This window comes from Chlorocebus sabaeus, chromosome 2 (assembly GCF_047675955.1).
Source record: "Chlorocebus sabaeus isolate Y175 chromosome 2, mChlSab1.0.hap1, whole genome shotgun sequence".
NCBI lineage: Eukaryota > Metazoa > Chordata > Mammalia > Primates > Cercopithecidae > Chlorocebus > Chlorocebus sabaeus.
The window spans coordinates 29421854-29443439 of record NC_132905.1 but is presented as its reverse complement, the minus strand read 5'-3'; the positions used below and the strand labels follow the sequence as shown (position 1 = coordinate 29443439).

General features: G+C 39.4%; 1 protein-coding gene across 10 annotated transcripts in view; it reads left to right on the top strand.

Annotated features, from left to right (window-relative positions):
* Positions 1 to 21586, top strand: part of PLCB4 (phospholipase C beta 4) — a 408833-nt gene that overhangs the window by 285257 nt on the left and 101990 nt on the right. For all 10 annotated transcript variants that reach the window (XM_037990701.2, XM_037990697.2, XM_037990700.2 and 7 more), the window contains 5 exons: positions 4167 to 4246; positions 6764 to 6817; positions 14746 to 14827; positions 15820 to 15920; positions 16567 to 16624. In XM_037990701.2, the coding sequence (XP_037846629.1) occupies positions 4167 to 4246; positions 6764 to 6817; positions 14746 to 14827; positions 15820 to 15920; positions 16567 to 16624 (375 nt within the window). The remainder of the gene's footprint in view (positions 1 to 4166; positions 4247 to 6763; positions 6818 to 14745; positions 14828 to 15819; positions 15921 to 16566; positions 16625 to 21586) is intronic.

Sequence of the window (21586 nt, the reverse complement as noted above, 5' to 3'; positions counted from 1 at the left end):
GAGAATCACTTGAACCTGGGAGGCAGAGGTTGCAGTGAGCCGAGATAGCACGACTGCACTCCAGCCTGGGTGATAGAGCAAGACTCCATCTTAGAAAAACAACAAAAAAAGGAAATGCTGATGGCACAATGTTATTGGTGGCCAGTTCTTAATATACGTCATGAGATTTGGGGCGATGTTTGCTTCTTAGTGTATATTTCTTTGCTTTACATTTTCCTATGAAGCATATTTAAATATTGTTTTCATAACATGGGGGAAACATGGGGGAAACAATTTAAATATTGTTTTCATAACATAAGCAATATTTTTAAAATAAAAAAGTAAAATATATGCTCAGTATAAGTTCATAGTATTTTTTGTTTGGGTTTGTTGTATCTGTGTCTCTCTACATTTGTATTTTCATGGGAAAGGGATTATTTTTGTCTATGTCAGTCATAATGTTCCTGGAGTAAAGGTGATAGATGGGTAAGGGCAAGGTCTAAACATTTGCCTGGAAGTTGGACAGAGTCTGGGTGGTGAAAATAAATTTAAGGAGTCCCAGGGGAGAGGTCAAAAGTTCCAGGAAAGAATTAGAGTCAGCTTCTCTTTCTCTCCTTGCCCTCCAAACAATTCAGCACAAGTCCTCAAGTCCCTTGAAGAGTCTTTCTTTCCCCCTTCTTCTTAGAAGGGCTGAAATACGCTTTAAGTTAACTTAGGAATGGTTAGAAAAGGTTAAAAAAATGAGAGAACAGTAACAATTAACAAGCTACTAGGGAAGCAGGGAAACTATGCTGATCTGAACATCAGAGATGACCTCCTCTGGTCTGGTTCCCTAGAACCCAGACTCAGGCTTTGGCTTGGGGTGGCCGGACCAGAAAGAAAGTGCCCAGTGTGGCAGGAGTCATCTCAGGAGTCATCACAGTTTCATGACTGTGGCACAAGTCATGTTGCCATCCAGCCAATGACTTGTGTTCCAAAAACTGGAAAATGCACCTCTTGGTCACTATGTAGATGATTACCACATGAGCTTATTTTCAGCAATTCAAAAAATTATCCAATTCGTGGTTTATTGCTTCTGTTAGTCTGGAAATGGTCAAACAAGTTGATAGTCATCTAGTTTACTCCTGGTGCAACTTTCCAACAAAACTCCAGGGCTCTGCTGACACCTGCTGGCATTTCGTCTATTTTGTGTTAAACAACAACAACAAGACAAAGAAGCATTAATATTTTTCCTACAGTCCTTTGCCCTTGTTATGTTACGTGTACTTTACCTGAACAGTAATAGAAGGGGCCTTTACCATGTCATGAGGAGAGAAGTGTGGGCAAGCCATTGAGTGAAAATAAAAATCTCCAACGAAGAATGTACCACAGAGCTCTTGTTGCCTGTCTGCCCTGCACCAGCTGCTCTGTGACCTTAGGCAAGGCCATTGACCTCACTTTTCATCATTGCAAGAAGAAAGAGGCAGCAACCTTCCCTCCCAGTGCCCTTTAGGGCTTCTGAGGATGCTGGTGGCATTTCCTACTAACTAAAGCATGGGCCCTGTCACTGGAGTGATGGCCTTAAAGGTCACTCTCACTAACCTTTCCATCACAATGAACAAGATTCCTTGCCAGTGTTGTCTGTTTGAAAGATGGATGAAAGTTGTTTAAGCCTCTTCAAAGTGCACCACCACTGTAATTTATCTCGAGAAACAACTAAATTAGAATGATCAGAAAAAGCTCAGTGAACAGTCTCAGAAATTGTCCACTTTTTTTTTTTTTTTTTTGTCTTAGCAAACTATGGACTTTGTTTTTTGTTTTGGAACATATAATGAGCCTGCAGGTTGAGAAAATGCATCCTAGTTAATGCCAACCCAATTATTTGTGCTTTTTCTGTCTATTCTTGGGAAACTCTGTGTGGGCCTGTGGTTTGTTAGGTCAATAACGGATATTTGATAGTCTCCAGGGAGTTATAGTCCATATTTAGCCTGACAGAGGAAGTGAGGTCTGCCGATGAAAAATAATTGAGGCATTTCTTTAATTCTACTATTTCATTTCTTCCTCTTCCTTCGGAATCCTGACTCCACCATTATGCTTGCTGAGGCTTTCAATGCTATTTACAGCTCTGCTTTTGCTAGTCACAAAAGAAAATTTACCTCTTATAACCCCTGAGCCTTCCCTCAGAAAACTGTTAGGTATGACCAGGATCAGTAAAAACTATTAGATTCACATCCATTAGTTTGGCTACTACTTAAGAAAACAAACAGCAAAAAATCCCAGAAAAATAACAAGTGTTGTTGAGGATGTAGACAAATTAGAACCCTTGAGCAAAAGGGTTCCCTTGTTGCATTTGCAGTCCTTTGTTGGTGGGGGGGGGGGGGGGGGGGGGAATGGTATGGCCACGATGAAAAAGAGTATGGTGTTTCCTTTAAAAATTAAAAAATAGAATTACTTTATGATCCAGAAGTTCCACATCTGGTTATTTATCCATAAATAAGAATGGAAGGCAGTAACTTGAGTTATTTGGATACCAACGTTCATAGTAGACATACGATTCACAATGGACAAGGAGTCCCTCAGAGATGAATAGATGAGCGTATTCAGCCTTTAAAAGGCAAGAAATTCCGATACATGGTAGAGCATGGATGAACCTTGAGGACATTATGCTAAGTGAAGAAAGCCAGTCACGAAACGACAAATTCTGTATGGTTCCACTTATGTGACGCACCTAGCATAGTCAGAATCATAGAAACAGAAAGGAGAATGGTATTAATATTAATCAAGGGCTGAGAGGAGGGGGGATGGGGAGTTATTTAATGGATATGGAGTTTCAGTTTTGCAAGAGGAAAAGAGTTCTGGAGATGACTGTTTATATTGGTTGCATAACAACGTGAATGTACTTACTGCCACTGAATTTTTCATTTAAAAACGGTGAAGGGATAAATTTTATGTTATATCCATTTTTAACACAATTAAAAGAAATGTTAAACAGCAAAAAACAAAGCAAAACAAAACCACACTCTGTTGGAATGTAGTCATCACCTTTGCCCTTACAGAGATTAAATTGCCTGACTTTTTTAAACCTGGTTCTACTAGGCAGTGCTGTCCAACAGTCCCATCTGTGATGATGGAAATATTCTTTATCTGCACTGTCTGAGCCATCAACCCCATATTGGTGTTTAAGCATGTAAAATGTGATTAGTACAAATGAGACACTGAACTTTATTAAATTTAAATAGCCATATGTGGCTAGTGGATACCATACTAGACAGTGCAGATAGAGTTTACATCTGTATTACTGTCTATTCTAAGATATTTTCCCTTCCTCAGCACTAAGCCATAAATCTAAGCAGTCAGGCTATAAACCTAAGAAGGTAAGGAATCAGCTTATGTGTGAGCCACAGTTCTATTTAACCCACAATATCAATTTGCTACGAAGTGTTTTGCCAAGGGTGTGATTCTTTTATGGCATTCATTGGCATCAGTTTTTGGACCCAAGGGCAGATTTGGCCTTAATTCATGGGCTAAGCTTTTCTAGTAAATGCCCTTTTAGAGACCCAAATTCCTCTACTGCCATGCACAATCTCCCTTCACTTGTCCTTGTAAATCCGTGGAGTGATGGTATGAACTACAAGTGAGGTCCAAGGCCTTATACAGAAATTATGTGAACACATCGCTGTTTGCTCTGATCACCCTGGCAATCAAAGAACATTTTACTTTTTAAGGCTTTGCTGGAAAACATAGTCAGGTAAGATATGTAACAAACTCTTAGATTGAAGGGATCACACAATAAAATTAATGAAACCCTATGCATTTATCCTCTAAAATAAAAATAGTTAAATATGTCATTATGTATTGTATAATGCTGGTTGGAAATAACTAAGATTGTCAGCAACTGAAAAACGGCTTATATTTAAGCAAGCCGCAAATGGAAAGCTTCACAAGTCAATCAGTGGGCAGCATTCCTTTGTGGCAGCCCAGAGTTTAATGGCACAATAGATGGCACATTTGTCTTCATGGAAAGAATGAAAGCTGTTTATTAAAGAATAAAATATGAGCAGGCAAAATATAGATGACTGTGTAACAGGAAAGGGACAAAAGAAGAGTTTGTGTTTTTATTACACAAAATGGATACAATCTATTTAATAAAAACCACTCTATTTGACTCCAGCAGATTTGCTCACCAAGAATATTTTTTTCTCTTTCAGCAATGGGTAGAAGGCCTGAGATCAATCATACACAACTTCAGGGCCAACAATGTCAGTCCAATGACGTGTCTCAAGAAACAGTGAGTGTTGTTTGCATTACTCTTTCTTCTTGGCAGTTATCAAACAAACGGTCAGATGAAGAGATGAAGGCTAGGTGCTTCCTTCCTCCTCAGGCAAATTCCTACTTGCCTTTCCCTCCATGCTCCTGACCTTGGAGTTGGCCAACACACATCAGTACTCTTCATACCACCTAGAAGGGTATGCATGATAAACCCACAGCCCAAAACCTATATGAAAAGAATAGTTGATGGCCAAAGGACACTGGAACCTCAGTCACTCTGTATCCTGTCAGTTGTGGGTACTGGCTTTTGTGTCCCCAGATTGAGTTTTCTGACAGACAGCTCTGCCCATGTCTGGGGCCATCGCTGGGTGCTGGGATAATTCAATCCTCTGCTGCATAAAACAGAAATGAGGAATGTGGCCAAGAGAAGCACTTGCCAACACACCCATGCTAGGGTGAAAAAGATGCCTCAGCCCCAAGTGCCGTGCTCCCTGTTTAGCACACAATCAGAAATTCAAAGATACCCCTGAATTTTTTTCCGTAGGATTCAGTCATTTAAAGATTTGATCAAGGATCCAATGGTGATTTCCGAATTTATTGTTTCAATGAAAGAAGGAATTACTCCAGCTTACAGTATCTGAAATCCAGAGGAGTACTACAGTGGTAGATTTAAACCCTACCCAAGTTAACCTTTCAAGGTGACATGAAAATCACCCACAAAGGAATCCTAGCCAAAGTCAAATGTCAGCCAGTTTGAAAAGCAGTGATCCATGAAGGTGGGAGCCGTCTGCCTTCACAGGGCCATTGGCAGGCAGCTGTGAGGTGCCAAGAGTAACCATGTCAAGAAATTGCAGGGATAAGCCTGCATCTCTCAAAATTATGCCCAAGCACCAAGAGTGTGATTCATCATACTCACTTGGCAATGGGCCAAGAGGTTAGTCCTAAAGGTACTGTCATGTCTTATCTTCTGGTCATTGTGGCAGGTGCTTACAGGTATGGTCTCTAGGCTATAAATCCGAGCTTCACTATGGCAAATTCTTAGACTTGTTCCTCACTGTCCCCATCAAAATTACCATGCAGATGAAATTGGAAAATATTCTTTATTCAGTACTACTTAATTGTTACGGTACCCCTCCAATTTTCTTTCATCCTCTTAGTGGAGGAAAGTTATTTCGTCTTATCTATTTCTATTTGTTGTGCAGCTGCTTCTCCCTTTCCTCTATAGTTGCCCTGGCATGTGTTTTTAAAGAGAAACCCAGTAGATATTCTGATGTTATGACTTCAGGCACTGATAGTCCTAAAAGGTCAAAAACTTTTAGAAGGCTTACTTATACCTGAGTGATACAAATATCTGTAGCTGACATGAGATCTGGCAACATCCTGCCCAGATCCCTTTATGAAGCTGGTGTTCACCCAGCCATCATCTGCCATGAGGATGGGCTCACCAAGGGCTCAGACCTGTCCGCTTCTTCAGAGCATTGCCCTCTGCTGAAGGGGAGCCCCCATTCCTGGAAGATTATACTCTTCCCTCCTCTGGTGGGAAGTCCACAGCCAATGATGAGCTGCAATGGGGTACAGTAGGCCATCCCTTTTGCTGCCAAGTCTGGCACAAATCACGTGAGAGTTCACTCACAATCTCACGTGAGTTCAAGCTAAATCAAACTCCATCTGAGACCACAACTTTGCTTAACTCTTTTTTCTGCCCAATCTTCTTTGCTTACTCCCTTCATCCCTAAAACATCCCCTTATTAAAGTAGTTAGTGGTGCGTCTATGAAACTTAAGACAGAAACTTTACCACATCATCATGTTCTGCAGATTGTTAGCACATTTTGATTGGAAACTGAGAATGGGAGTCATTAGCTAAGAAGAGTCCTAGCTCCAAAGTACAGATAAGTGTTCTGAGTCTCCTGAAAGCCTGGGGAAAGCAAGGAATTGTTCACCATCAGTTTGAGTTGATGAACTAGTCTTACCACTGGAAATTAAGGAGGCACCCATGTGATCAGTACTTGGCAGCACTAGGAGCTGGGAGTGATGAGTTCTCATGAGTCCTCAAGACAAGGCTGGCTGGTGTCACCATGCAGTTGCATTTCCCACCACTTTAATATATTATTACAGAGCAATAATCGAGCAGACCAATCGCAAATAAGTACAAACGATGTGTTTTGCATTGCAAGCATGCAGTCATCTCATTTAGCTAGGGTTGCCAGATAAAATAGAGGACACTTAGTTAAATATGAATTTTAGATAAGAAACAAATTATATTTTAGTATAAGTATATCCTATGGAATATTTGGAATATACTTACAGTAAAAAAAAAACAAAACTGTTGTTTTTCTGAAATTCAAGTTTAACTGAGAGTTCTGTATATTTATGTGCTAAATCTGACAACCCTAAATTCATCTCATAGTACATAATTGTCTGATTTTCAGAACCAATGTTCTTGATTTGAATGAACTTTGTTTTAAAGTTCTTAACAGAATTGAAGCTGTTCACCCTAAGAAACATTAAGGCAGTGTTATTGCTATTGTTTTGCAGCTGGATGAAACTGGCATTTATGACCAACACAAATGGTAAAATTCCAGTTAGGAGGTAAGTAATCATTCCTATCTGCTGTCCATGCCCTGGATCAATCCTTGTGATCCCAAACCAAAGAGAGAACCCTTCACAAGTATTTATGTGTTAAATGCTTTAAAGATATTTCTGGAATCTTAGTTTCAATTGCTTTGACAAATGCTATATTCAGTTGGTAAAAATCATTTACGGAAGTAAAGCTGCATTTTTTTTTTTTTTTTTTTTTGGTCAAAATAGGTGGCAAAAGAGGTACTTTGACAACTTAAAAAACATCAGAAAATGTAGCACTTTTTTTTTTGTTTTTTTTTTTGTTTTTTGTTTTTTTGTTTTTTTGAGATGGAGTCTTGCTTTGTTGCCCAGGCTGGAGTGCAGTGGCGGGATCTCTGCTCACTGCACGCTCCGCCTCCGGGTTCACGCCATTCTCCTTCCTCAGCCTCCCCAGTAGCTGGGACTACAGGCGCCTGCCATCACGCTTGGCTAATTGTTTTTGTATTTTTAGTAGAGGCAGGGTTTCACCATGTTAGCCAGGATGGTCTTGATCTCCTGACTTCATGATCCACCCGCCTCGTTACAGGTGTGAGCCACTGCGCCCGGCCAGCACTGTTTTTTAAAATCTGCAAATAAGTGGGTTTTTAGGATTTATGTTTCTTTTGCTTATTTGCCCTGAGCAACTGTTAGCTAAACTTAAAGAAGATTATATTGTGCACCTACTGTGGAAGGGTGTGGACCGTGTCTTGAGAATTGTGATGCCTCTGAACAGAGCATTTTCATTCTGGGTTTTGCTGCCCATCTGGTGCTCAGGGTAGATAGGGCTCCTCCTCTGGCTTCATGCTGCCTACTCTCTACGTGTACTGTAACTGACACCACACACTCTGTGGAGCTGTCCTTTCCACTTTTGCCCTGACACAGGTAACAATGACAAAGAATAAAAAGGTTTGGGGCTGGGTGCGGTGGCTCACGCCTGTAATCCCAGCAGGATTTGGGAGGCCAAGGTGGGTGGATCACGAGGTCAGGAGATCAAGACCATCCTAGCTAACATAGTGAAACCCGTCTCTACTAAAAATACAAAAAAAAAAAAAAATTAGCCGGGGTTGGTGGTGGGCGCCTATACTCCCAGATACTTGAGAGGCTGAGGCAGGAGAAGGGTGTGGACCCAGGAGGCAGAGCTTACAGTGAGCCGAGATCCTGCCACTGCATTCCAGCCTAGGCGACAGAGGAAGACTCCATCTCAGTAAATAAATAAATAAAAAGACTTGGGTGGAATCAAGAATAAAGAAAACATGGACAGGATACGTGCTCCACATGTGTTCTTTGATACTTAGGTAGACAGATTTCACCCTCTGAGGATTCCCCATGCATCCCTCTTTTCTGCTTCTCACGTCCTTCCAGAGATTAGGGTTTACACATGGTCTCTGGGTGCAGTTGGAAACTCTTTCGACAGCAGTGATGGGAATTCTTTACCACTCTCTAGTGCCTTTGTGGTTGGTGTTTGTGTTAAGCATTCATGGAAATTCCAGAAGCTGGGCTGGGTCCCAGGGCATCTGCTGTTCACATGAAGACAGGCGTGTATCTGGATTCATGAACCTAAGCCCATGACCAGAATCAAACATGGGTTCCCCAGATACCAACTCTATCTTCCAGGATTCTCCAGACTCAGGTTTATGTTCACTTCTCTGGACACCACTTTAACAAATAAGCAAATCGACAAATAATAACAAACAAAACCCAGAACTACTAGATGGAATCCTGTCTTAGAATTGATCTTTCTTTCAGAGATGACCAGGTCACCGAGTGCATAGCAATTGTGTGGATGCACTGAGCAGTGGCATGTGCTGGTGGCTCCTGGCCATTTCTGACTCTCCTTTCCCACCTTCCCTTCTCAGCTGTTTCATTCTGCTCTGCAGCTTCCGTTCTGCATCCCTGTGAGACTATCTGCATACTCCCTTGACATTACTCTTTTCATATTTAACAGAATTGTCCCAGAAGTCGTCGTTTTTCTCAGTCTTGTGTACTAAACAATCAAGACCTAAAGTATCCATGTGACCACTTAAATATTGAGAAAATGTAAAGCATAGAAGTCATGAAGAAGACCTTGGACAATATATTTTTTAATTTAACCCTTTATTGAGGGCTTACTGAGTCACAGACCTCATGCATTTGTTGTGGTCTTTCCAAATCTATCTGTAGGATTCTCTGCTTTTATTTCATAACTTGCTAGCAAGTCAACTTTTTGTCTACTTTAGAAGTTTGAAAAAGCCCTGTTAGCAGCCTTGACTGATGGCTATTGGCAGATACTTTATGCTTATCCTTATTTAAAATCCTTTGCTCAGTTGAGCAATAGCAGAACAATTATTTTAATGTATCCCAGTACCCTACGGCTATTGCATTTTTATTTAAAATCAGACAGCACAAAGCAGTGTGAAGAATAGAAATGTAGGCTGGATGTGTTTTTACATGCCTTACTATCCTGCTTTTCCTTCCAAGATAAGGTTCAGGAAATGGGCAAAGTAGAGACACATAGATTGTGATCAAAGCACTTCTAACCAGCAGTCTTGCTTTCATTTGTATGTATCCTACGAATCAAGTCATTGTCATACAAGCTTTGAAGTCGTTTCTGATTCCATTGATTTTTATCTAACATGTTCACATACAAAATTATTACCACATTTTTGTAGAAATAGCTTAGATATTTTGGTGTCTTCTTTAGCTCTCTTTGACATGGACTCCATGGTACTTGCCAGTATTAACAGGTGTTTGACACAAGGCAGCTGTGATTTGGGGGCAGTTTGTTAGAGTTGATGGAGAATTGATACCATGCCAAAAAAAAAAAAAAAAAAAAACAGATAACTCTATTGGTGAATGAGCTGCCAAGAGTTAGGTGGAAATTGTTGTGAATGTTTTAATGGATATGAAGAGTAAATACTATAAAAACGTTATTTCTTCACTATCATTCTGAAGGTTTTAAAATGGAAACTATTAGTGTACTGTCCATAATATTAAAAGAGATCTGGCTTCAGAGTGATTACATAGCTTGGGAAGGGTTCCTGCTGTTTAGCATTACCAAAATTTAATATCCAGGAAGTTGCAGGAATAACACATGAAGAAAATCTCCCTCTTCTCTTGTCTTGCTGTGTACATAACCCATGCAGTCTGCCTTTCTCTCAAATTCACAAATTCACACTCAGTTTATCCTCCCACTCAGACCAAAGTTTTGGAAATAACACTTCTCTTTTGCCACCTTCCCTCCTCCCTCGTAACCTGGAGTGGACACCAATGACTAGAAAATTGGGAAATGAGTAGCCAGACACTAGTTGTGGGCAGGGGCTGGAAGAGATCCCAAACAAGATGGCTGTGTTAGAGAAGGCTGAGAGCCGCAGGTGCAGTCTTGGAAGCACTCCTATATAATCAACCCATCCATATCCTGAAGGCCCAGCAGCGCATGAAGAAGATATGATTCTGCTGGGGCAGTTGCCCCATCCTTCACTGAAGAGTTCTCTGTAAATTTCAGAACGTGGTGTTAAAACCATTGTGTAGATTGCAGACCCTGTGCCAGCTAGCAAAGAGTAGGACTCCCTTAGTTTATAGGATTGCTGCTGTTTTAGCCACTTGCAAAGTCCCCTGGAATAGAATTTAACCAGGACTCTAATAGGACTGGACACAACTCAGGGGTGTTTGCTTTTGTAGCATTTCTTTTGGGGAATGGGCGGTGGTTTATTTTGATTCAACAAAAACTCATTGAGTACCAGTTAGCTATGTGGCACTAAGCTTATGTGGACATGGGGCTATCTAGAGATTTGAGTAAATCACATTCCCTTTGTAAATACTCTATGTTCCCATGAAACATAGCCATGATATTATCTCTCCTCTTTCCCCACTCCATCTCCCTTCCCCTTGAGACATTCTTCTACTTTCTATTTTTCGGCATCTGGCCAAACCCTAGCCAAAGATTCAATTCCTGTGTAGGAAATAGAACCTATTGGTACCCAGGTTCTGTTTCACCGGAAAGGCTCAGGCTCCGTACCCGCTGAATTCATGCCCATGTTGATCAGTTTTCATCTTGTTATGCCAGGCATGTCCAAATCTAACAGAGGCTTCAGTTAGCTGGGATACCTCTGCGATTGCTATGCAGAGATTCTTCTCCTGATAGCAGGTGCCAGATCCTGCCAGTCTTACTAGCTAGGTTAACACAAACTTTTTATGAAATAAAAGTCACCCTGAACAGCTACTTTCCCCTAAATTAAAAAGGCGAGAAAATTTTTGTCTTATCCCAATTTAATGTATAAAAATTACATGAACTCTAGAGATGAAAAATATAAACATAGCACCCTCTATATTAGGAATCTTAACCATTTATTGATGTCACATACATATTCTCTCCCATATTTGTAGATTTGTTAAAGAGAATTCACAGGCCTCCTTATATTTGAATACAACTGTCTCAAGAACTCTTAAAAATGTACTTCTTGAAGTGTTCTTGGACCTGGCATGAAACAATAAAGCTGTGAAGGAACACATAATTCATTTACCTAAAGCTACTTCTCCTTAGTCTATTTTGGGAAGTCCTACTCTGCCACTGGAGTGGTGCTTTCTCCCACTCACAAAGATGAACTATCAGCACCCTCATTTAGAGCTTGCCTTGTACTTAGCATGGATGACGGAAAGTACAAAATCGCCGGGCATGAGATGCTGTTAAACATCCTTCTGTGCTCACAGGGGAGGCATTCCAAAGCCAGCCTTCATGGATAGAAGTAAAATTCCATCCTCAAGTCAAGCTGGACTTCTGAATGTCAAGTTAAAATTAAATTATCATGGTAACACAATCAGGGAGCGAGTGAAGGCTCCTTGGTGGCTAAGGTATGGGTCAGAAATAAGTTTGGTGTTCCAGGGCATCAAGTCCTCTGCTCAATAGCTTTCATTCTTTGTGGCACCAACACATTTATAATGGAGAGTCTCTCCTACTTTTATCATTACCAGAAAGTGTGTTCATCAAGGTGTTATCTATTCTACTAGTCTTGGTGCTCACTGTTCTAGTTAAAAGGCTATCCAAAAATACTATGTCTTGGGGTATTACCGAGATTTGTTGAAACGCTGGATAATTGTTCCCCTTCCCCCTCACCCAACCCATCATTTTCATAATAAAGTTCTTAATCCTTGAGGCAGCTGACATTTCAGAGGGGCTCAAGGGTGCTTAGCTTGAAAACAAGAACAAAATATGTCTGTTCACACCTGTGTCAACTGTGGTTAAGTGTGGGAACCAGGATAAGGAAAACTGAAGGCATGGGTTGAGTTGTAAGGGGCCATCTCCTTTTCCCCAGGTCCAGATATTGTCAACATGAGGGTTTGTTCTAGAGCTACTGTCTTATCTGTCACATTCCTTTTGCATAAGAAGGTAATTTGGTAGCATCAGAATTTATCACTGTTTTTGTCCAAAAATTTGTATACCAAGCCAGGCGCTGTGGCTCACGCCTGTAATCCTAGCACTTTGGGAGGCTGAGGCGGGTGGATCACCTGAGATCAGGAGTTTGAGACCAGCCTGACCAATATGGTAAAACCCCATCTCTACTAAAAATACGAAAATTACCTGGGTGCGGTGGTGTGCACCTGTAGTCCTGGCTACTCAGGAGGCGGAGGCAGGAGAATTGCTCAAACCTGGGAGGCGGAGATTGCAGTGAGCTGAGATAGCGCCACTGCACTTCAGCCTGGGTGACAGACTGAGACTCTGTCTCAAAAATTAATCAATTAGGAAAAGAGGAAGTCAAATTGTCCCTGTTTGCAGATGACATGATTGTATATTTAGAAAACCCCATCGTCTCAGCCCAAAATCTCCTTAAGCTGATAAGCAACTTCAGCAAAGTCTCAGGATACAAAATCAATGTGCAAAAATCATAAGCATTCTTATACACCAATAACAGACAAATAGAGAGGCAAATCATGAGTGAACTCCCTTTCACAATTGCTTCAAGAGAATAAAATACCTAGGAATCCAACTTACAAGGGATTGTAAGGACCTCTTCAAGGAGAACTACAAACCACTGCTCAGTGAAATAAAAGAGGACACAAACAAACGGAAGAACATTTCATGCTCATGGATAGGAAGAATCAATATCGTGAAAATGGCCATACTGCCCAAGGTAATTTATAGATTCAATGCCATCCCCATCAAGCTACCAAGGACTTTCTTCACAGAATAGGAAAAAAACTACTTTAAAGTTCGTATGGAACCAAAAAAGAGTCCACGTTGCCAAGACAATCCTAAGTCAAAAGAACAAAGCTGGAGGCATCACGCTACCTGACTTCAAACTATACTACAAGGCTACAGTAACCAAAATAGCATGGTACTGGTACCAAAACAGAGATATAGACCAATGGAACAGAACAGAGCCTTCGGAAATAATGCCACACATCTACAACCATCTGATCTTTGACAAACCTGACAAAAACAAAAAATGGGGAAAGGATTCCGTATTTAATAAATGGTGCTGGGAAAACTGGCTAGCCATATGTAGAAAGCTGAAACTGGTTCCCTTCCTTACACCTTATACAAAAATTAATTCAAGATGGATTAGAGACTTAAATGTTAGACCTAAAACCATAAAAACCCTAGAAGAAAACCTAGGCAATACCATTCAGAACATAGGCATGGGCAAGGACTTCATGTCTAAAACACCAAAAGCAATGGCAACAAAAGCCAAAATTGACAAATGGGATCTAATTAAACGAAAGAGCTTCTACACAGCAAAAGAAACTACCATCAGAGTAAACAGGCAACCTACAGAATGGCAGAAAATTTTTGCAATCTACTCATCTGACAAAGAGCTAATATCCAGAATCTACAAATAACTCAAACAAACTTACAAGAAGAAAACAACCCCATCAAAAAGTGGGCGAAGGATATGAATAGACACTTCTCAAAAGAAGACATTTATGCAGCCAGTAGACACATGAAAAAATGCTCATCGTCACTAGCCATCAGAGAAATGCAAATCAAAACCACAATGAGATACCATCTCACACCAGTTAGAATGGCGATCATTAAAAAGTCAGGAAACAACAGATGCTGGAGAGGATATGGAGAAATAGGAACACTTTTACACTGTTGGTGGGACTGTAAACTAGTTCAACCATTGTGGAAGACAATGTGGCGATTCCTCAAGGATCTAGAACTAGAAATACCACTTGACCCAGCCATCCCATTACTGGGTATATACCTAAAGGATTATAAATCATGCTGCTGTAAAGACACATGCACACGCATGTTTATTGTGGCACTATTCACAATAACGAAGACTTGGAACCAACTCAAATGTCCATCAATGATAGACTGGATTAAGAAAATGTGGCACATATACACCATGAAGTACTATGCAGCCGTAAAAAAGGATGAGTTCATGTCCTTTGCAGGGACATGGATGAAGCTGGAAACCATCACTCATAGGCGGGAATTGAACAGTGAGAACACTTGGACACAGGAAGGGGAACATCACACACCGGAGCCTGTCATGGGGTGACAGGAGGGGTAGGGATAGCATTAGGAGATATACCTAATGTAAATGATGAGTTAATGGGTGCAGCACACCAACATGGCACATGTATACATATGTAACAAACCTGCACCTTGTGCACATGTGCCCTAGAACTTAAAGTATAATAAAAAAATAAAAAATAAATGTGTGTCCCTCCAGGGTCCCTTGCCCCTTGTTCTCCCAAGCACCAGGGGACCCCTGGTCTTAGATTCAAGTTGCATCACTAGCATAACCAGCTCTGGGAACCAGAGGGACACTGGAGGAACTAGTTTAGGAAATGAAAAACATCAGCAAATGAGAAGTAATTTTATTCTCCTTTTCCTTTTACCCTAGTCTCACTCTCCATAGTAGGACCTGCATCTTTGCATCAGAGAAAACAATGAACAATAACTCTAATGTGTCTTTCTTTCTTTTCCGCCCTAGTATTACTAGAACCTTTGCATCGGGGAAAACAGAAAAGGTGATCTTTCAAGCACTCAAGGAGTTAGGTCTTCCCAGTGGAAAGGTATTCATTAACTTAACAATGTATTTCTAAAACCATTTTGTTTATTTATCTTCTCATATGTAATGAACTAGATTATTTATATTAAACTGATCTCAATTAGATTTGGAATTATATGTCAGTGACATATAGTAGAGTTAATTTTCTTTTCTTTCTTCTTCCTCCCTCTCCCTTTCTCTTTCCTTCCTCCCTTCCTTCCTTTTGTTTCCTGGGAATTTTAACCTAAATCTCTAAAAATGCAAATAGTTTGCTTCGAATGATTTTTGTTACCTTTCTTAAGAAAAAGAAATGAAGGCCAGCTCGCTGTGTTACACAGTTTATTTTAGAGAAGCTCACCAACACTGCCTCAACCAGGCACAACATTAGCATGAATAAGTAACTAATAAATTCAATTCTACAAGATGGTTGTGCAATATTTTGTGAAGCATCTCTCCCCATACCATTTGTATTCATGGCCCTTCAAATTTAAAAAAATTGAAATTAATTTATTGACTTCAAGAAAGATTGAAGCCTGGTACTATTTTAATAAGTCCTATTTGAAATATAAATTTCAGTATGAAAAGTAAAATCTTACATGGTTACCCGAAGCCCCTTCACATGGTCTTCTGAAAATTCACTAAATAAGCATAATTAAACCTTGGGCTTGATTTATTCAGCATCCCTCAGGCAGACACTTTTCTCCCTCAAGGTGAGTTGGAGGAAATGTTTATATTCATTCTTTGGGGTATTTCCCAGAGCAAGCCCAGCTGTAGCCAGGTGTTCACACACACAGAATCTGGCAGCGTGATAACTAGAAACACCGATGTACACGCACGGTTTTTTACGGAGATGGCCTGGCAGTGCCTGCAAGTTGGTCTCCGGGCTTCTGTCAGCAGGAATCAGAGATGAAGGCCCTGAGTCCAAGTGGTCTTCACCTTGTTTCATGACCCTGTAGATTCTCACCCTCCAAGGGAAAAAAAGTTCTGTGATTCATAACTTGATTTTGTTCCTTACAGAACGATGAAATTGAGCCCACGGCATTTACTTATGAAAAGTTCTATGAACTGACACAAAAGATTTGCCCTCGGACAGATATAGAAGATCTTTTCAAAAAAATGTAAGTTCCACATATGAGGAAGTGTCATATAAATATTATCACTGTCCTTTTTTATTTTTAAAACGTTTTTGTCCTATTTTAATATAGTATGTTGGTAGTATCTAGGAATATCTAGTCAGGGTTACATTTTTCACCCCATAGTTTATCAGTGTAAAAGTTCACTCTGAGTTTTTGAGAAACTTTTACATACATTAATTGCAGCACCTGGAACTTTTTTTTTGCATTGGCTTTACTAACTACCTACAATTTTAACCTGCTCCTTTAGGTATTAACCCATTATGTGAACTAACTAGATTCAATTTGGAATGTTAATATGTTTTTGAAAAGTTCATTCATTCCAATTATTTCAAATGGATGACTTACATGTTGTTTTTGAAGTAACATCTTCTGAAAATGGTAAAAAAAATAAAAAAATAAATTTGCAGACATTTTCTGTGACCTAGTGGGAGTGTTTTCTTTCTTTTGTTGTTGTTGTTGTTTTATTTTTCTCCCCTTATGAACAGTCTCTGGCCATTTTAAGAATTCACCACTACTTCAGGGTTAGAAAATAAGTTTAGAATTATCATCAACAAATGTCAACATGTAAATCGTACCTACTGTAGCATCATATACAAAAACTTACTTTTTCTAATAAATTTCTTTTCAGCAATGGAGACAAAACTGATTATTTAACGGTAGACCAATTAGTGAGCTTTCTAAATGAAGTAAGCTTTTTCATACATTAACTCCATAAAGTCTGTGTGCAGTGGCTTGCCTTCTCTGGTGTCCTCATTGCATGCCTGCATCATATGCCCTTATTCGCTTTGCTTCTGACCTGCTGATCTTTCCATTATGGCTTTACCAGGTGCAAAAATCAGCTGCTGCCCTGTGTGTTCATGTGCTTTCTTCACGTTGGCTTTGCACACCGCTTTTTGTTGGTTTCTGGCTGTTATATGTAGCTCTGGTTCTGTGTGTGTGTGTGAATTGTATAATATATTCATTTAAGTAAATGTGTCTTTGTTTTTGCAAGATGATATTTAAGGTACTTTTTTTTCTATTGATCTCATTAAATAGAAAGAGAATGGATTGAGTTTACTAGACTGTAGTTGGATTCTCCATTGCTAACTTTATCTCAAACCTTTGCATGGACTAGAAAGCTTTATTTTTGTCTTTTAATGGATTGCATGTAAGAAAAATATGTTGGCTCAAATAGAATATTTTGACAACAAGCAAAACACTTGAATTCCTGGGTGAAAATATATTGAGTTTTAGGCCAATAGGATTGCAGGTTAAATTTGTACTTTTTCTTTTTATAACAAGCTCAGAGCTAATTTTATAATGTGATTAACTTAACAACCAAAACTGGTTGATAAAATTTGCTTGAACACAAGAGAAAAACATTTTAGAACAAAAAAAGTTTGCAACTTTTATTACAACTAAAATGAACTACTTTTTTCTTCACACAAGCAAAAAAAGTTTTCCCTTCAGTGAAACCCATCAAGACTCTTGTTAATCCAAAATGGAAAATTCACTTTTTTTTCTAACACGTTAGTAAAAGTGAAGGATGGACAATATGCTTTTGTTTCAAAATAATTTAAGTTAATCATTATACCATATAAAGAGAAAATGCCAGAAAAGACGGTACCATGACAGATAAAAGGTATTATCTTAAGAAAAGATAAAAAGGCAGACTTTAATTTGCCACTTCATAGAGACAAATTACATCTTCTTTTCTTACCTTGTGAAGGTTCAGTGACTTCAAATTTATAAAGGTTGCACTTTAGAAACTATGTTAACTAAAGTGTAAATGCACTGATGCAAGAAATAGAAAGTCCTACCCCACGTATCAGACAGATGCCTCTCAAATAATCCTTCATGTACAATACAGTGTTCATTTTACTTGAAAACATTTCAAGTTTTTCCACTCCACTGGTTTTTCGTCATATAAATACAATGTTCATAATCTTTACCCAGATATTATCCACATTCTTATGTCACAGCTGCTCAGAAGTTAAATTGCCTTGTTTTGTTTCTTTAACCCCTTCCCCCTCTTCTGCCTTTTGTTTTTTGGTTTCTTGTTTTGTTTTGTTTTATGTCCCTTGGCTTCTTCATGCACTTTGGTTCATTGATCATCTTAGGTTTGGTGAGGTGAAGAGGGAAGACAGTTTAGTGTAAAGGAGAAAATCTACCACATCTTCAGTTTGCCACTTCCCAAGACAAGGCCTCTTGTTCTCTTTGGGATGAAGCCCTCTATTAAACATTACAGAGACCTTAATGCTGCATTTCACTGTTCAAAGGATGAAACAACTCTGAGGTCCTGAGGATACGTGCAGTATTTATAGGCTCTTACCTGATGCATTTCCTTTTATGCGTTGTTTTTGTTGGTGTTCCCAATAGTCACTCCTGTAATTCTTAGACATAACATTTAATTTTTAAAAAATATCACCATCCATACTTTCTTGTTCTGCCATTCAGATTCTTTCTTAAAGTATTTATTATTTGTCGACCTTTTATCACTCACTATTACAGTAGACAATAGCATTCTTTTTTTTTTTAATAGTGTTTCCTTCTATTTGATGTCTTATTCACATTAAGGAAGCACCTTAAATTTTGGGGTATGACTGATGGAATCAGTGTGATTCTAGATTTCTTTAGATCATAGAGACTGTAAGACTGCTCAGGAAGGATTTATTTTTAATCCAAGTGTCTACCCTGAATGTCTTCCTTTTCTATCCTAGTGAACTCAACTGGAAGAACTAGACAAAAAACTTGAATGTCTGCTTGAAGAAGGCTTGTCAAACATAGAGAACATACTGCCTGTTCCTTGCACCCCCTCTTTTGAGTCCTACCCTGGACCCTCTTACCTCTCCAAAATCAACAACACCCCTTGGGCAGAACAACTTCAAAAGGAGACAGAGAGAGCTCACTCAAGAAAGACTGGGCATTGGAATGTAAGAGTCTATGACTCCAAAAGTTTAAACCTAAACATTTTCAAAATGCCTTAGCCACATAGTCTCAACAAGCCAGTATCCAACACTGCATTGGAAGCCCCTGTGAAGGTTCCTTGTGAAGGTTCAATGGCTTCAAATTTATAAAGCTTGCACTTTAGAAACTATGTTAACTAAAGTGTAAATGCACTGATGCAAGAAAGAGCAAATACTACCCCACATATCAGACAGATGCCTCTACTTTTAAATCCTTTGAGTACAATACAATGTTTATTTTACTTGAAAACATTTCAAGTTTTTCCAGTCCACTGGTTCATATAATGAGACAAAAAAATAAAAAATAAAAATAAAAAATAAACAAGTCCCATGAACACTGGAAAGGACAGGGTCCTAGTCTCATTTGCAGATGCTGATTATCTACCCTGATATAAACAATTCAACGGAAAAACTCTTTGAAGTAATTAGAGAGTTCAGCAAGGTAACCAGAGAAACAATGAGTAAAGCAAAACAGGAGACACACATACACTACCATTAACCAGTTAGAATAGATAGTAGGAAAACCTAAATCCCATTTATATTAGCAAAAGACATGCTGGCTCCTACCACCTTCTAACTGGTAAATGCCTTCACTCTTTCTATGAAAGTTTTTATTCATATACTAATGTGTATCTTCAGGGGGCTGCAAGGAGAGGAGAGACTATATATATATAGTCCATTTACTGCTTTGTTCACCCTATAGGGTGACCTCCTCCCTATCCATGCAATCAACACTGACTAGCTTTTCAGTAGCAGCTTTAGTCCTGACTCCTCATTGGCTTCTCAGTATCTCCTTGTTCATTGCTCCCCAAAGTGTGATCCATGGACCAGGAGCATCGGCACCCCTTGGGAGCTTATTAGAAATGCAGAGTCTCGGGTCCCACCAAGACCTCCTGAGTCAGAGTCTGAATTTAACAGGATCTCCAGGTGATTTATCTGCACGTTCAAGTTTGTAAAGCACCATCCTAGTGGATTACTGGATTCCTCCTTGGAATGTTTAGTGTGAGTGAGAAGAATATGAGAGTGAGGTACACCTTCTGTTATTCTCCACTAAGAATTTAGCCATAGGAATCCACCACTCAGAGCTAAAATTTTGCCACATCTATGTCTCTTAGTCTCATCCAATGGACTGAGAGAAATCTTCTTTGCCTATATTATGAAAATAGCAAACTAGAGTCCAGGAGGGATAGCAGAGGCACTTAATGTGAGCTGCCACATGGTGAGACACTACTACTAGCTCAATTGCTTGTATGTGGCAAGACTAGTTAAAATCTCTTGGCTTTGGTTAGTTTTACCTCCCTTTCCCTATTCCTAATGAGAAGCAAAATTGATTTTTAGTTTTACCTTCATTCTCTGTTTGACTTCTTACAAAGATGATAACTAGGGTCCTGTAGAATCGGGAGATGGGTGGAGGACAGGAGAGAGAGATCAAAATAAGGAAGAAAGGAAAAAGGTCCACAGGAATCAAGAAGTAGCTTTACTTTCTTGTTGCTGGTAATCTTCCCCCTTCCTCACACATATCACAGGATCACAGCAGGGTTCAACCTGACTTTTTTCTTTTTGCAGATGAAAGAATATTTTAAAAGGACCCAGGATCTCTTTCCTTTTACAAGATCTTTATGCTTTAAATACACAGGCGGAGAGAGAAGGAGGGTATTTAGTCATATGAATTAGCTTATCCTTGCCAATTATTCCTTCTATATTTAAAAAATATTATTTATGTCAACATTCATCTCTCCCAGTGCTACTTGGATTGAAGCCAGATGATGCCTCTTCTCAGTACCAGTAAGGACATAATACTGGAGTTCTGTTCATCTCCTCCTTACTTACTTGGACACAGTTCTGTGACCTCTTTTTGGAAGTCATTTAGAATCTCATTTTACAAAGCACTGGATACCATGGGGTGAATAACCTGAGTACCTTGTTTCCCCAGGATTCAATCCTTGTTTCCCTAGGATTCTACCTGAAAACTGTTGGTTCCTCAGAGATGTGAAGCATTCACCTCACTGTGCTTGTGTCTATGTTGAACTCTACCACAGCCTTATTACTGTGAGATCAGCTGGAAATGATCCTTCTCCTCTTGTTTTTTCATATGAAAATAATAGTTTTCTGACTCTAATGTAAATCTTACATTTGTTTCCTTTCCTTTGGATTACCCAGATTGCTTTATGCTACCTTTTTGAAGCATGAAGATTTTAGGGAGAGCTGAAGATTGTTGTCTAGTGGAGCAGAAGCAAAGACAAATGCAATTTCACATTGTCTGTGCTTCATGCTTATTTGCTGCAAATGTAATTTTCAGAATATGATACATCCATTTTAGGACTTGGTTTTCCTGGCTTTGGCTTCTCATAGGCAGGATGATCTAATGAATATCATACCCTCTGACTAAATTTTAATAGTGTTTAATTGGGAGGACATCTGAAACACTGAACATTCTTCTATCCTTCTGGGACTTAGGTATTTTTCTTTTTACTGATATGCAAATATGTTAAAATGCCTACCTTTATATGTTAGGTAAAGTGATTCTTATACTTGAGCACATCAGAATTACTCAGAAGTCTTATGAAAAACACAGATTAATGGATTCCACCCCAGAGATCAGTAGATTCAGTAGATCTAGGGAGGGACCTGAGAAGCTGCATTTCTAACAAGTTGCCAGGTGTTGGTGAGGCTGATGCTATCATCCACAGATTACACCTCAGG